This window comes from Lytechinus variegatus, chromosome 11 (assembly GCF_018143015.1).
Source record: "Lytechinus variegatus isolate NC3 chromosome 11, Lvar_3.0, whole genome shotgun sequence".
Classification (NCBI taxonomy): Eukaryota; Metazoa; Echinodermata; class Echinoidea; order Temnopleuroida; family Toxopneustidae; genus Lytechinus; species Lytechinus variegatus.
In genome coordinates, this window is record NC_054750.1 from 16,390,168 (window position 1) to 16,405,674 (window position 15,507).

The 15,507-nt window shown below is 34.7% G+C and overlaps 1 protein-coding gene across 2 annotated transcripts; it reads left to right on the forward strand.

Annotated features, from left to right (window-relative positions):
* The first annotated feature begins 1,025 nt into the window (after positions 1-1,025).
* Positions 1,026-15,279, forward strand: LOC121424368. 2 transcript variants are annotated; one of them, XM_041620028.1, is made up of 4 exons: positions 1,026-1,316; positions 8,694-8,808; positions 12,572-13,015; positions 13,757-15,279. In XM_041620028.1, the coding sequence occupies exons 2-4, from the start codon at positions 8,739-8,741 to the stop codon at positions 14,899-14,901; spliced, it is 1,659 nt and encodes a 552-aa protein (XP_041475962.1). In that variant the 5' UTR covers positions 1,026-1,316; positions 8,694-8,738; the 3' UTR covers positions 14,902-15,279. The 2 variants fall into 2 exon arrangements, with proteins under 2 accessions (XP_041475962.1, XP_041475963.1); XM_041620029.1 differs by having other exon boundaries at positions 8,698-8,808.
* The last annotated feature ends 228 nt before the right edge of the window (positions 15,280-15,507 follow it).

Genomic DNA, 15,507 nt, shown 5'->3' on the forward strand with positions numbered 1-15,507 from the left:
GGGCTTTATTTACACAATTTGGCCCCTAAACAAGTTGTTGCCAGATTGTGACCTCGGGGGGGGGGGGGGGGGGGGGGGGAAACATACCCTAAACACGTTTGGCTAGTCTTAAAAAAAATGTGGGAAAAATGCATACCCTAAATACGTTTGACCCTGTGTTTGACCATTGAACAGTCTTTCAAAACCCCCCCTTTTTCCTGAAATTTTGTGTTTTTGATACCCTTAACGAGTGCTTGCGCGGCCTACATCCAAAACTGAAAAACACCCTCTTAAACAGGTTTTTTTTTTGTCTTGCCTGTGTACAGCAATATATTTGACTCCCCCCCCGGGATAGAGTGAAGAGTGAAGGAATGATGTACTTCGTTCCCTAATTCTTGGGGAAGAAATCTCTATGAATTCGATTCACTTAAACAGGTCTTCATGTGAGATTTCACTTCTCAACAACTTTCCTGATTTCTTGTTTTGTCTTTGCCTTTCTAGGAGGATAATGATTCATTAAAGAGATTTAAAGGGGAAGTGGTTGTAGATTACTCTGCAAAACTGACCAGTGTTGAAATTTTACCCAAAATGTTTATTAGATTAATGGTGTTATTTGAACAACCAATGAATGCGTTTCTCTTAGAACATCAACAGGGGGGGGGTAGTGTTTCTTGATGAAAGACATGACTAAAATTAATGGTTCTGTTTTAAAGGAACTTTTCATTGGAACCATACATTTCACTTCTGTTTGATTTTTAATTATTTTTAAGAATTAAAAGTACAATAGGTGAGCTATTCTATTTTGATTTTGGGAAAAGTGAGCAAAATTCAATTTATAACAAATTTATCTGAATTCTGAAGCATTCCATAAAGTAAAAAAATACTATACCAAAATAAAATGATCTAATTTGTCTAATAACCCATGTGAGTTCTTAATAATACTAAAGTTTTTATCACAAAGGACTCTTATATACAGTAACTTTTCAAAGTAGACAACTTTAATTTGATTTACATTCACATGGACATGCACTGCTTATATCATGCTCGTAAGCATTGTAAATTACTGATGGCAACAACAAGATAGACGCTTTTTTAACAAGGAAACTGTGGGTGCTAATTGTTTGGTTCCTTGATTCTCTCACAATCTAGAATGATATGTCCATTCCTTTGTCTTCTTGGCATTCCAGTAATTTAGTTTTTAAATGGACATTCAACCATAATACTTTCTATAGTTAATGCAGGATTTTTGTGTCTGAAAAGGAGATTATAAGGATAGCAGACTGGTTTGAATTTTGGAAGAAATTGGACAAGGAATAGCTGTTTGAAGATAGAACTTGGTAAGACATAGGAATCTCAAATTGGCTATTTGTTGATTAGAATATGACATGAAGACAAATGAGGAAAAAAATGGACAAGTTTGTTAAAAAGTCGAACAAGTTTTTGTCATTGAATGAATCTAGAATCTATTAATTTTGACAAGAATGGATTTAGATCCATCATCACTTCAAACTTGAATATATTGTCTTAAGAGAGTACAGGTGTGTGTTGATTAAAAAATTTACAAATTCAAAATTTACTCTGATTTTGCCCAAACCTTCACCTATCTGCTTTTTCTGAAGTTAATATTTTCTTTAAAACATGTTTCCATTTTGATTTGATTTCCCTATATCCTTTTAAAGATACATGTTTATTAGATTTTGTAGTTCCAAGACAGGTGTTATTCATTAATGTCTCTTGAGAACCATTTTATGGAATGTGTTAATAAAAGGGCATATTTCATGAAAAATTTAACAAATTGTTTTAGATGAATCAAAAGCTTATCCCGGCCTTTTTTCCATGCACTTTGTTTTTATAGTAAATGCAAATTGACTACATTTGTTGAATATTGACAGTTGTTATTATTAGAAACATTTTGTTCTTTTGATGTAAACAAGATTAATTTTGCTTGATATTTTTGTATACTTGTGTAGAACATGATTCTTCCATGTATAGTACATGTTATTCCAATATGCTGTATTATTTAAATGGGTGAATTTGAGGAAAGGCATGGTGATTGATCATTTATCACAACCTGACACAATTTTACATCGAGCCATTTTATTTTTTAAAAGCCCCTGCCCAAGGGTCTACAAGCGAATGCACCAATAAATTTATGTTGATGTACTTTGTACAAAGCATACCAAATGTGAAACAGTATTTTTGTATGAATATATAAGGTCATTTTCAAACGTGAGTGACACGACAATCGGAGAGGTTTAAGGGCTCATATCTTCAAACTTAAAGGTTATGAATCAATCATGACTACTATATTATATACAATGTAGGACTGGCATGGGCCACTACGAGTTTGATTTGAATTCAACAATTCGTTTAGTAGATATGATTAAAAAATGGTGCGTGAGTGACACGACAAATTTTGGACATGGGTTTCTGACCACTAACACATATGGTTGGATTCGTGCCCAAGTAGTTGTCATGGAGTACTGTGAGTACCAGTAAATGGACATAAATAGTGTACCTATCTAACACATATAGTCAAAATCAATCAAACCTTCTCTATGGAAAATGGTACCCTCCTATATACCGTGAGTGACACGACATCCAAAACGTGAGTGACACGACAAGTGCAAAAATACAACATTTATCTCAACATTGAAAGTATTTTTTGCATGATGTAGAAGAGTAAAATACCATTAACCAAAAAACAAGCTTAATAACATAATAACTGCTTTCTTTAAAGGTCATAATATGTCATCCTGATGTTTTATTCTTGGTTTATGGTCATATTTGCCCATCAACTCACATTCCCTATACCATACCACATTGTCACACTAGGGCTTCTACCACTCTCCTCTTTAGAGGAGGGGGCACTTGAAGGAGGTGTTATGAGGTCTTGGCATTGACATCAACTCAAACATTCTTTTTGTGGCCTGATATCATTCAAAACTTTAACTCTTTCTCCCTATCTGTATATGAAAGTTAACAGGTTTATACAATTCAGCATCCACAACGGATGGAATAATTTTTCCTTGTAAGAAAGGTATTCTCAATAGTCACTCACATCATCTGGCATGGTCTGGTAGCCAATGATGTCATGTATGACTCCTTTTTCTTGAAATATTGGATTACAATATTATCCTCCTTTAATATTTTAGGCATTGTCCAAATAGGACATGGCAGTTTCAATGTCTTTTTTGGTACCAAACCACAATCATGTTGCTGCACACTTCAGATGGACTATCAGCAAATCCTTGAGAAACTTGGGAATTCAACTCAACAAGCATAGGTCTTCTCCTGAACACTGCTTGTATGTGGACCCTCCCAAGGCAGTACATGTAGGCACTGTACCAAAATTCAGAGCTATGCTTTTAGCTGGAATCTTGTAAGCACCTTTTCATTGCTAATTATTTGATCATATACCATACCACAGGAATCCAGGGAAAGCCACAAGGTGAAAGATGCAGTCAGTACCTGATTCTTACATAACAACTACAAGTCATTAGCCTTTCCTTTTCTAAGCCCTTGGATGTCACACTAAAATCCAATTCAGCATCCCAACCAGGCTCCCTTTATACCTCAATAGCTTTTTCCCCTCGAGGTCCAGCTCTGTTCTTATCAGGGTACCCCCCCCCAAAAAAAAAAATGATCTACTGGTACATGGCAACCCATCCAAAGTTGCTCAAATCAAAATGCGGTCTCGGTTGGGACTTGTTGGGACCTACATGAACATGCATCATTTTGTTGTAATGAATATGTGTATGCAAATCTGCTCTGAACACACATCGGCCCGCTTACGGTAGTTTGCTGTTCAGACCCTACATGTAGTTAATCACTAGCGGTATGAATGGTGGCCGAACAAATAATGATTTTGAACTTGGCATGTAGCTGCTTCAAGCAATATCCAAAATGTTCTATCAAATCTCAGTACATTCTCACCTGAAATGTTAATGTTTTCTTGCAAATTTGTTTATTTCATGTCCTGGAATACAAGCTTTATGGCAAATGAAAAGGTTGATTTAATCAATCAGAAGGAAAAGAAAATTTTTTTCTTTTCGGAATTTGAAAAAATGTTTGGTGTTCATGGTGATCTCTTATATCTCATGTACACTACTTTACCACTAAAATTTCTGCAAATTTAAAAAAAAGATCCCTGACTTTTCTAGCTATGAGTATAACAAAGAAATAACATTGCTCAAAAGAAAGGTGAACTTTCTGCTCATTTCTGTAAATGGAGACAGAGAATGTTCGAGTAATCTAGGTATGACTTGAACCATCACCATCACCAACCCTTTATGCACTGTAAATATGTCCATTGCTATAAAAGTAGTGGTTTTTCTCTTGATACATTCATAATTTTGTGTTGATTATGTTGTTATATTCTTAATAATCACAGTACATTCACCAAAATATGAATTAGGATCCGAGTCTTCACACCAATGGAAAATTGTCAGGATTTTTTAAACCAAGGCAACCACGGAGAGGAGAGAAAATAGATGAACTCAATGTCAAATTCAATATTTCCATAAAAAGGAGTAAAATTAGGAAGATGGAGAAAATTATTAGCCTAAAATAGGCCTAAATGATGTCAGGAACAACATTTTGACTGTATCCCTGGTAAAACGCTTCAAAAATTACTGGATGTCCTTTTTAATACACAATATAATACCGTGAGTGACACGACATTTCGTGAGTGACACGACATTGTGAGTGACACGACACAACTTTAACAGTTAATTTTAGCTTTACCTTAACACATTGGACCAAGTTACTTTATATACAATAAGGTACAAATAAACTGTATTTGCTCCAGTACTGGGATAAATTAATTTTCAGAATACACAGCTCCAGAAAACTTTTTGCATTTAAAACGTGAGTGACACGACAACCAGTTTTGAAAACTTCGAAACTCAATTTTTTTCAGAAAAACACTTCAGAGAATTTTTTTTTGCTATTTAGGAGTTAGATACAATACACAGCTTGTATCTTGCCAACAAATGCGCTTCTAATACATATTTCATATTGTGATAGGCAATATGTGAATTTTAATGCAAAAATCAACATTTTGTAACATTTAATTTCCCTCGCATAAAATTCACTGTATCTCAAGACATAATTGATAATTTCATGTAAATGAAATGGAAAAATATACTTTAAGATGTCTAGTTTCAAAAATCATTGAAGCCTAGTGATTTCTAGCAAGTTTTGATTTTCACCCCCATGTCCACTTTTGTTTGAAAATGACCATAAATCAGGTTGAGTTAAGAGCCAATAAAGACAGATTTTGGCAACTAAACTATGTTAAATCTATTTTAAACATACATTTGACGAGCACAAACATGTAGTCTTAAATGATTTAGTCATGTACATACATGGGCCTCCAAGTTCTATTCATATTATTAATTGTGAATATGATATACTGCTGTGTCAATAAAACCTTTTACCCCCAATCAGTCACAGCTGGTATTAAATGGTAATGTTTATCAATCAATACACAGCTCTCAGGTCAGACCTGAATCAATATTGAGGTGTAATACACATATCTGGACCCGTTGACATAAAGCTTAACGATTGATCGTAGGGCTGAATTTTGCGATTGAACAAACACTATAATGAATGCAATTGGTTGTGGAAATGGGCCTCATGATCAATTGCCAATGTTTATGTTACAGTGCCCTGGAGATGGATTCGCTCAAACTCTCATTAAGTTTACATGGTATAATATTTGGGTGTATAGTATGTATGCAGACATTTTTACATTCACAAAAAGTGATCACATCCTTGTAGTTTTCCCCAATAACTTTTGATATGGAGCCATACAAAATCTTACTAATTTTATCAAACAAAAGAGTGAAAATTCTACATTTATACTGTACTCATTTTTATTGGACTATCCATTTTCTTAATTGTCCATAAATGTTTAAAGGACAATAAATGATAAATTCCTTAAATTTGTGATACAGATCCATTGCTATTTTTCTTGCAATTTTCAAATCTCTAAACACCAGACATGAATATCAATAATTCTATTTAATTATTGAAATACATAAACTTTAAAAAGAAAAAATGCAGAAAGTAAAAGCACGTACAATGTACTTTGCCAGAATTAAAGTCAACCATGAATACATCTTATTGAAAGTGTAGATCATGTTAATGTCCTTTCCTGTCCTGATGTATATAATTTACCATGTGTTCCAAATTTTCATTTTTTAAAAACTTTTACTGGAAGGAGGGGGAGGGAGACGGGCCTACATGTACATGTATCACAAATGACTTGTACATGCCTACAGTTTTATTCTGTAATTCTATTACCATTAACTTCCTGAATGTCCTCATGTACTCTGAATTGAGTTTACACCTTTTGACACTTGTCTCCTAGCATGTTGAATTGAGTTTTCACCTTTTGACACTTGTCTCCTTACATGTTGAATTGAGTTTACACCTTTTGACACTTGTCTTCTTGCATGTTGAATTGAGTTTACACCTTTTGACACTTATCTCCTAGCATGTTGAATTGAGTTTACACCTTTTGACACTTGTCTCCTTGCATTTGAATTGAATTTACACCTTTTGACACTCGTCTCCTTGCATGTTGAATTGAGTTTACACCTTTTGACACTTGCCTGCTTGCATGTTGTGGGTATGACAACATCGATGCACAGAGGTATTAGCATCTGATGGGTTTTTTTTATTCACAAGGAGGGATTTTCAAGAATAAATTCTGATCTTTTTCCATCTACATTTTTCTTTCTTTCCTGTTATTCCATAAAAAAGAACCTTTATTTCGTGACAAATAAAAAATTTGGAACAAATAACATTCATACATATGTGTATATACTTATAGCCTATGTATACCGGTACATCTTCAAAACATACTTATTTCCTTTCTTCTTGCTATCTATATATACCGTGTTTACACATTGACTCGGCTCGGGGGTTGAACACGAGAGCCGTGCTCAACACGGCAATTTTATGCTGTGTAAACGCGATCAGAGTGATCCGCGAGCCGTGTCGAACACGGCTTTATCGATCCTACAAAATGGAAGGTTTCAACCCGCGACCCGAGTCAGACTCGGCAATTTTTTCGTGTGTAAACAGAAAGCCGTGTCGAACTCTCTTGACCTAGGTCACTGCGCGCGCTTTCACTTTTGGCATTGTTGTTGTTCGCATGGACAAGATTCGATTCCGGCGGTGAATTTCCCGCGTTTAATTTGCGACGTCATAATTCTTCCGTTCGAGATCCGCGAGCCGTGTTGAACTCGCCTTTTTATATGTACGTATGAACGCAATCTCTGATCCCTTCTTCGCAGTGTTCAACCCGGCTCGCGGATTCAACACGCGAGCCGAGTCAATGTGTAAACACGGTATTACTCATAACAGTCTGACTGTTTATTTACATTAGCAGTCATTAAACCTACAATTGCAAATAAAGAACTACTAAACTACTGAAGAGACAATTTGTTTAGCCTATCACTCTGTCAATAGAGAGGTTGTAAAAGGACATGATATGTAGTCCAAGATTTCAAGGATTCTTTCTGAAGATACATGTGTTGCTCAAAGTGGAACTCATATGAGCGCAACTCTATCCATCTAAAAATAAAAATGACATCTTCCGATGCTATTTAAGGACGAGTCCACCCCAACAAAAGTTGGTTTTAATAAAAAGATATAAAAATCAAGTATAATACACACTGATGATTTCATCAAAATCGGATGTAAAATAAGAAAGTTTGGAGATTCTAAAATTTCGCTTAATTTCACTAAAACAGTTAATGCACATCCTGGTCGGTATGCAAATGAGGAGTCTGATGACGTCATTCACTTACTATTTCTTTTGAATCTTATTTGTATGCAATATGAAATATTCTAATTTTCTCCTCATCATCAAATGAAAATAATTCCCCCTGAACATGTGCCATATGGTTCAGTCTATTAGATCCTTATTGTAAAATCTGTAAAAAATGAAATATTGTATCATTCAAACAATAAACAAATAAAAGAAATGTGAGTTAGGGACACCATTGACTGTTTCATTGGCATATCACTGTTTTGTGAAAAATTAGCAAAATTTTAAACTGTCTTATCTCTGTACAAATGCTGTGCATCATTACCATCATCTTATTTTACATCCAATTTTGATGAAATTTTAAGTATTATGCTAGTTTGATTTTTCTCCATTTATTTAAATCAACAGTTTTCTTGGGTGGATGTGACCTTTAATAAATGATTTTTTTTCTTTTAAAATTCCATGTTAGAAACAATCTTTGAACAGAAAATGAATTATTCTGTGAATATTCAATTTGATTGTCAATTAAAATCATATTTATGACAACAGTGTACCTGTTATCCACTCATTAGAACAATTATTTTCATTATTCTATTTATGCACATGCATTTGGTAAAGTATGTTAATAATGCTTTGAAGCATTTTTTTATTGGCTTGAGGTTTAAACCATTAAAAAATGTTAACCTTCTGTTTCATCCTGTCCCTTGCATCTCATATCCAACTGGATTAAAATATTTCAAGAAATCAAATGAAGAATTTATTTGACATAATAAGGAAATCTAAAAAAAAGAATTTTGATATTGTAATACATGAATAATAGTGTTGCAAACTTGCATGAATATACATGTAATGTTATCTCTAATCAAAGCCAAAAAATCTGCTAGCAATAAATTTCATGGCTTAAAATTTTTTTTTTCCTCTTTTCATTCAGATAGATGGTGAGCTGTAGCTGAGTTGGTGATGTAACTGATACAAAATGGCTGACAGCTTACACACAAGTGCCTCTAGAAACCCTTTTGGTAGTACAACTGTGGAAGAACAGGGAGGTTAGTATTCTGAACCTTTTGGATGTAAATAACATAACTTTCTTTTAGCTCACTAAAGATCGCATGTCATAAGGTGGTCCAATTTTGCGAACAGGGTAAAAATGGTCAAAAATTTTATTTTTTGATATGTTATAGCTATTACCATTCTCTAAATAACGAAAAAGTTTTAAGTCTCGAATACCTTTATTTTTCCTTAAAATGACTAATTAACAGCTAATTATTACATAGACGTCAATGTAAATGTGAATTTTGAAATGTGTTTTTCTCAAATTGGACCTGCTGCACATAAAATGGTGTCAAAAGTTAATGCAACATTGGATCACCCTAGTATTTTGCAGTTATAATCTTGAAACTTCAATAATTAAATCTGTACCCAAAATCGAATAATTATTTATTATTGTATGAATATTAATTATACTAATTAATTACCAGTATTTAATTTCACATTTTTGCCCCCAAAATACCTGTCACTGTATTTATATGCTTGGCAAAATGACAAAATCATGGGTAGAAATGTTTGTTGCAATGATACACAACATTTGTACTAAAAATTAAGATTACAAATTAGATAATTAACCAAATCTCTCCAGTTTACTAATTGATTAGGTTGCAGATCAGAGCTGACATACACATGTATTCCATTGCTGCATATTTTCAAAATTGTCAAATTTTTATGACATTTAGTTGTTCCCTGCTTTAAAACACTCAGAAATATGAGGATAACAGTCATATTACATAATATAATAAGTTGTTAATTAGGTTTAATTAATATTTTATCATTTACCGCATCCACCGGCTCCGCCACCCCTGTTACTTCAAACTTAATGTCCTATAGATTTTGTTCCTGATATTGTATTGATCTAATTCATAGTAATATATTTAGCCTATAGTTCTAGCTTCAAAATGAGATATTACTCAATAAATTTGGTCAAGATACTGTGATGTAGCAACAATTTATCCATGGCACCGTGTGGAAAATTGTTCATACGCCACCCTTTTTGCATACCCAACTGTCGCAACTTTAGTGACAAAAATATTGAACGCCTCCAAGAAAATTTAAGCTCTGTTGATTGGTCTGACGTTTATAACTCGAAAGAGAATGTCGATGACTCGTTTGACATATTTTTGAAATATTTTAATGATTGCTTAGATTCTTGTGTTCCTCTGAAGAAATATCGAAATTACGACTATAAACGTGTTCCAAAGCTACCATGGGTTTCAAAATTGATATTAAGGTCCATCAATCGGAAAAATAATCTGTATGTTTCTTATATATCAAATCCAAATGATATTTCACGGAATAGATACACGTCTTATAAGAATACCTTAACAACTACTCTCCGAATAGCAAAAAAGAGGTTTTATTCAGAAAAATTACAATCATATAAAAACGACCTTAAAAATACATGGAAAACAATAAATGGGGCTCTAAACAAAATTAACAAATCTAGTGCTGTTAATAAATTAAGTGTAGATGGAAATATGGTTGAAGATACTCATTCTATAGCAAATGAATTTAATTCATATTTCTCTCAAATTGGACCGAAGTTAGCTGGAAATATTATACCTGTAGAAAATTCGTTTAAGGACTTTTTGGATAAACAAAATGATAGTTCAATATTTCTTACTCCAGTTAATAGAAAAGAATTACTTGAGATTGTATCTAATTTGAAAGCAGAAAAGACACCCGGTTATGATGGTATTACAAATAGAGTTGTGAAAAACATTATACATTTTCTTGCTGATCCTTTGCTTCATATATTTAATTTATCATTGCAGCTTGGTCAGGTCCCAAAGAAGATGAAAATAGCTAAAGTTATACCCATTTTCAAAAAGGGAGACCAATTGATTACTAGTAATTATCGCCCAATATCCTTGTTAACTTCGTTCTCAAAAATTCTTGAAAGGATAATTTATAAAAGGACAGTTGCTTTCCTTAAGAAATATAGTATTATATGTGATAATCAATTCGGTTTTAGAGAAAAACATAATACAACTCATGCTATATTGACATTAATAAATAAAATATCTACTTCTTTTGACAATTCTGATCATACCGTAGGATTATTCCTCGACTTCTCAAAAGCGTTTGACACAATAGATCATGAAATACTGTTATATAAGCTATCAAATTACGGTATCAGAGGGACAGCTTTACAATGGTTTAGGAGTTATCTTACTGATAGAATTCAGTTTGTTACAGTAAATGAATCAGAATCTCCAACAAGGCCAGTTTCCTGTGGAATTCCACAAGGTAGTATTCTTGGCCCTTTGTTATTTATACTTTATGTTAATGATATGAAAAATTCATCTCATGTTCTCTCATTTATTCTCTTTGCTGATGATTCCAATATTTTCTATACACATCATGATCCACATGTACTTGTGAGAACTATGAATACAGAATTTAAAAAAGTAACAAACTGGATTAAAGCCAACAAACTGTCACTGAATCTGCAAAAAACTAATTATATGCTTTTTAGTCATTTATTGAAACATCTACCGCATCAAATACTTTTAGATAATACTGAAATCAAAGAAGTGCAAACAACAAAATTCTTAGGTCTTACTATTGATAACAAGCTCACGTGGAATGCTCATATCAACAATATTTGCAAAACTGTGTCACGAAATATTGGAGTCATCAATAAGCTTAAAAACGTTCTTCCAGCACAGGCGCTATCCATGTTGTATTGTGCATTAATCCTACCGTATCTTAATTATGGAATTCTGGCATGGGGTAATGCCTCTCAAACGAGACTAAATAAAGTCTTGCTACTTCAGAAAAAAGTAATGAGAATAATATGCAATATGTCCTTTAGATCTCATACGGATGAATTGTTTCGTCAGAAACGTATCCTTAAAGTCAATGACCTGTACCGCTTGCAACTATTCCAATTCATGTATCAGCTAGATAGAAATAGTGTACCTAATGTCTTACAAAAGAAATTTATGAGAAACAATACTTTACATTCATATAATACGAGACAATCAAACGACTATCACCTACCTAAAAGTAGAACAGTATTTTCTAGCAAAACTATATTTTTCACAGGACCAAAACTCTGGAATTCTCTGGACAGAGAAATGAAAGAGGCAGCTAATCTTAACCGATTTAAATTACTCATCAAAAAATTTCTTCTGAATTCTTATTGATTCAATCAAATATTTGTGAACTTCATACTTATCCACGGTAATATTGATTATTTTAAAGTCAATATTTAATTTTGTATATAGTGTATATACATTTGTGTTACAGTGTTTATATCTATATAATTGTATAGAATTTTGCTGATTATTTTACTCTATTTGTGTCATATTACCCTTGTATAAAGTTTTAATAGGGGGTCTACATTTTACAAGCACTGCTTTTTAGTAGGCCCCTCCACTTTTTTTCTTTTCATTGTACGTTTCAGTCCTGCATGTGTTATGCATTTTTTTCATTGTAAACATGATTTATTACGAAATGTACTTTGATGATTGTGGAATATGAATTTATCAATAAATAAATAAATAAATAAATAAAATGCGAACTAAAACATTCACAAATTGATAATAATATGCAAAGTTTAAATAGCTTTTAATACAAATAGGGGTACATCAGATATATTGCCTACAACAGGATCATATTGACCAGAGTCTTTGGGGCAAAGGAATGCGTAAGGCATGCATAATCTCAGTGGCTTTTTGAGGGGACTTTTGTATCACTGGTGGATATCAATCAGTATATTTTTACCAACCTTACGTAAACAATTTTTTTTAGCCACCAGGCACGATTGTCCGTCTCCCCTCAACCCCTTCAGTCTTCCACCAAGGTCTACCAGTCCTGGCAATCCTTTCGCTTCACCTGTTACCCCTCCTGGCAATCATCCAGATGAAGAAGTGCTTTCATTTGGCGATGTCTGCAAACCAATGCAACCTTCCAGACTAGAGGATATGATTCCCGGGTCTGCGTCCAGGACAAAAAGTGATGTTGATACAATGTCTCATGGGCCATCATCAAAGAAAATGGATGGTGTCTTTGAAAACCATGTTCCTGATGGCCCCAGTTCTGGAACGTCCGATTGGGTGAACAACACAAACAATAGCAACCGCGCAGATGAGACCGCAGAGGATGTTGGTTTTGGTGATGACTTTGGTTCCTTGAGCCACACTGATGTGATCTTCAAGACCGGATTCATGGATAGCAACTTCAAAGCTGTAGCAGGTAAGGATGACAGAACACTGTGACTTAATGCTCCTGACTAAAATTTCTTAGAAGACATGGGGTTAGGGTAATCAAATAATTATATGGTTTTTAGTTCAGAATTGTCGCAAGGCTAATGTGGTTACTGTTAGTTTTAAGTTTGTCTTAATATCCAGATTTTCCATTGGAAATATCTCTGCTGTTTTTTTTACATCTTTCGAATCCTCAGCATATTTTTTTAATGGAATTGTTGTGTATTTATGCTGGAGTCTGTATGTATTGGTACCATGTGGAAGAGCAGTAGCACTTCATCGTTTCCTCTGGGTTCTGTGCCACAGAGCTTTCACCAATCAATAAGAAAAACCAGTGCCAGGGGAAAACTACTAATCTCATCATATATATGCTGACTATAGCTGCATGTAATAGTATCTGGACAAACTCTTGCATGCATGATTCTGGTGCTAACACATCATCTGATTACACTTGATTTCTTTTAGAGGAAAAAATATTTTGGTGACTTCAGATATTTGATCTTTAACAACAAACCAGTGTGGTTGTTTTCTTAAAAAGAAAAAAAAAATTAGGGCGAAAAGATGTCTTATCCAAAATGGATTAAGTTAGCCCTACAATCTGCAGTGAAGAGGGCCCATTGTGCCATCTTATTTACTATATATTTGTGTTATTGTTGATTTGGAAATATGAATACACAAACTTATTGTGGAGATGTTTTTGTATTTATATGGGTTGATTTCACATTTTCAGTCACAGCCGAGGAGGATGATCTTTGGTCCTCGTCATTCATTATGGAAGATCTGTCAGCCAATGAAGAATCTCTCCTGTCATCAGGTGACCAGGAATCAACAAATCAGAGAGCACAAACATGCGCAGACTCAAATGTACATATTGAAGTAGACTTTTTACCAGACTTGCCTGAAGGTCAATGGCAAGAAGATTCCAGAGATCAGCACTTTGCCAAAGAAAGCAATCCCGTCCCCGATTCCTGGATGTCAGAAGACCTAACTTTTGAACAATCACAACAGGTTCAGAACTCACCAGCAGCTGATGTTGAGGATTTGTTTTCCAGGGGAGGATCAGATCCCTGGGGAGCTGATGCCAAGATGGAAACTGCAAAAGAAACTGGACACCACCAAGCGGATGGATTGGGACAGGATCCATGGACTCCTTGTAAAAATGCCAAAGAGGCTGATGATCTCAAGTTAGCCAAACCAAAGACCCTTGATCTTTCTTCCCCATTGTGTAATCCATTTTCTTCAAGGAACAGTGTAGGCACAAGATTGCAGGATCCTTCAAGTCCCTTTCAAGACGATCCAACCAGTCCATTTCACCCCGACTATGATCCAGACCTGCATAGTTCCCATCCAAACTCATTCTCATTTCCAGAATCATCCAAGCTCCAAGGAGGTACCTCAAGCAGTCATAGCGATCCTTGGAGTCCTAGTCCTACCTCTTGTAACCTCGCCAAAAACCATTCCCAGGGAAGCAGTGCATTCCACTCTCAGAATGCTCTGACTACCCACGATTCAAGCACAAATGCATCCCAGTTTTCTGGATTAACTCGACCACAAGAAAGTCCATCTGGGACTTTAAAAGATCACTGGTCTCCTAGTCTTACCCCTGCCAATGGAAAAAGAGATTGCTCTGGAAGAAGTAGATCACCTAATCCTTTTGCACCTGTTGAAGATGCTGCTAACCCTTTCTTGCCTGATCTGGATCTACTGCCTGGAAAGCTAGAGAGGATGAATCAAAGAGAGGTGAGTGTCCAAGAGTATGCATGTTCCTTACTAGTATTTCCTAGTACTAACAACATTCTCTGTCGTGTGCTGCAGGTATTTCTTTGTAGCACATGTAGTACGAGACTGGTAGTAGTAGTTCTCTGCAGTTTGTAATCCTGTTCTGTTCCTGTGAGCTTGGGTTTATTCCATTGATGTGGCACTGTAACCAATCAAAAATATAAACAAAGTGCAAGTGCTCCCTCTGTCCAAATTGGACTCGAGTTTGTGCTTTGCCATCCTGTGACAAATTGCACCTAGGCTTCAGGGCACATGAGAGTAATTCATCTGCGTGCAAAGCATGTCGGACAGGCGTAAGTAAGGATCACATGACTTTATTGATTAAAATAATTCATTAAAAATACACAAAATGTTTGTAAACAATGTCATGTTCATACTCATTCATAATTAAGGCCTTTGGGAAGCTAGAATGCATATTTGTATTTCATTTTTATCATTATTACCCACAATGCAGTTCAAGGTTTTTCTTGCGATGAACTGGCCGAAATTATGGTTAGCCTTATTTCAGGCCATTTAACTTTTGATTGAGCTGGACAAGTACCCAACTGACATATCAAGTCTTAATGTACTGGGGAGTCTGTAATACTCATGTGAGCCCTTCAGCCACACTTCTTCATTTTTGTCTAGCTCCCTCTTGTGTTTGTAGAAGTCAAGGCAAGTACCAGTATGATAACTTCTTCCCAATTGTACACATCTGACCAT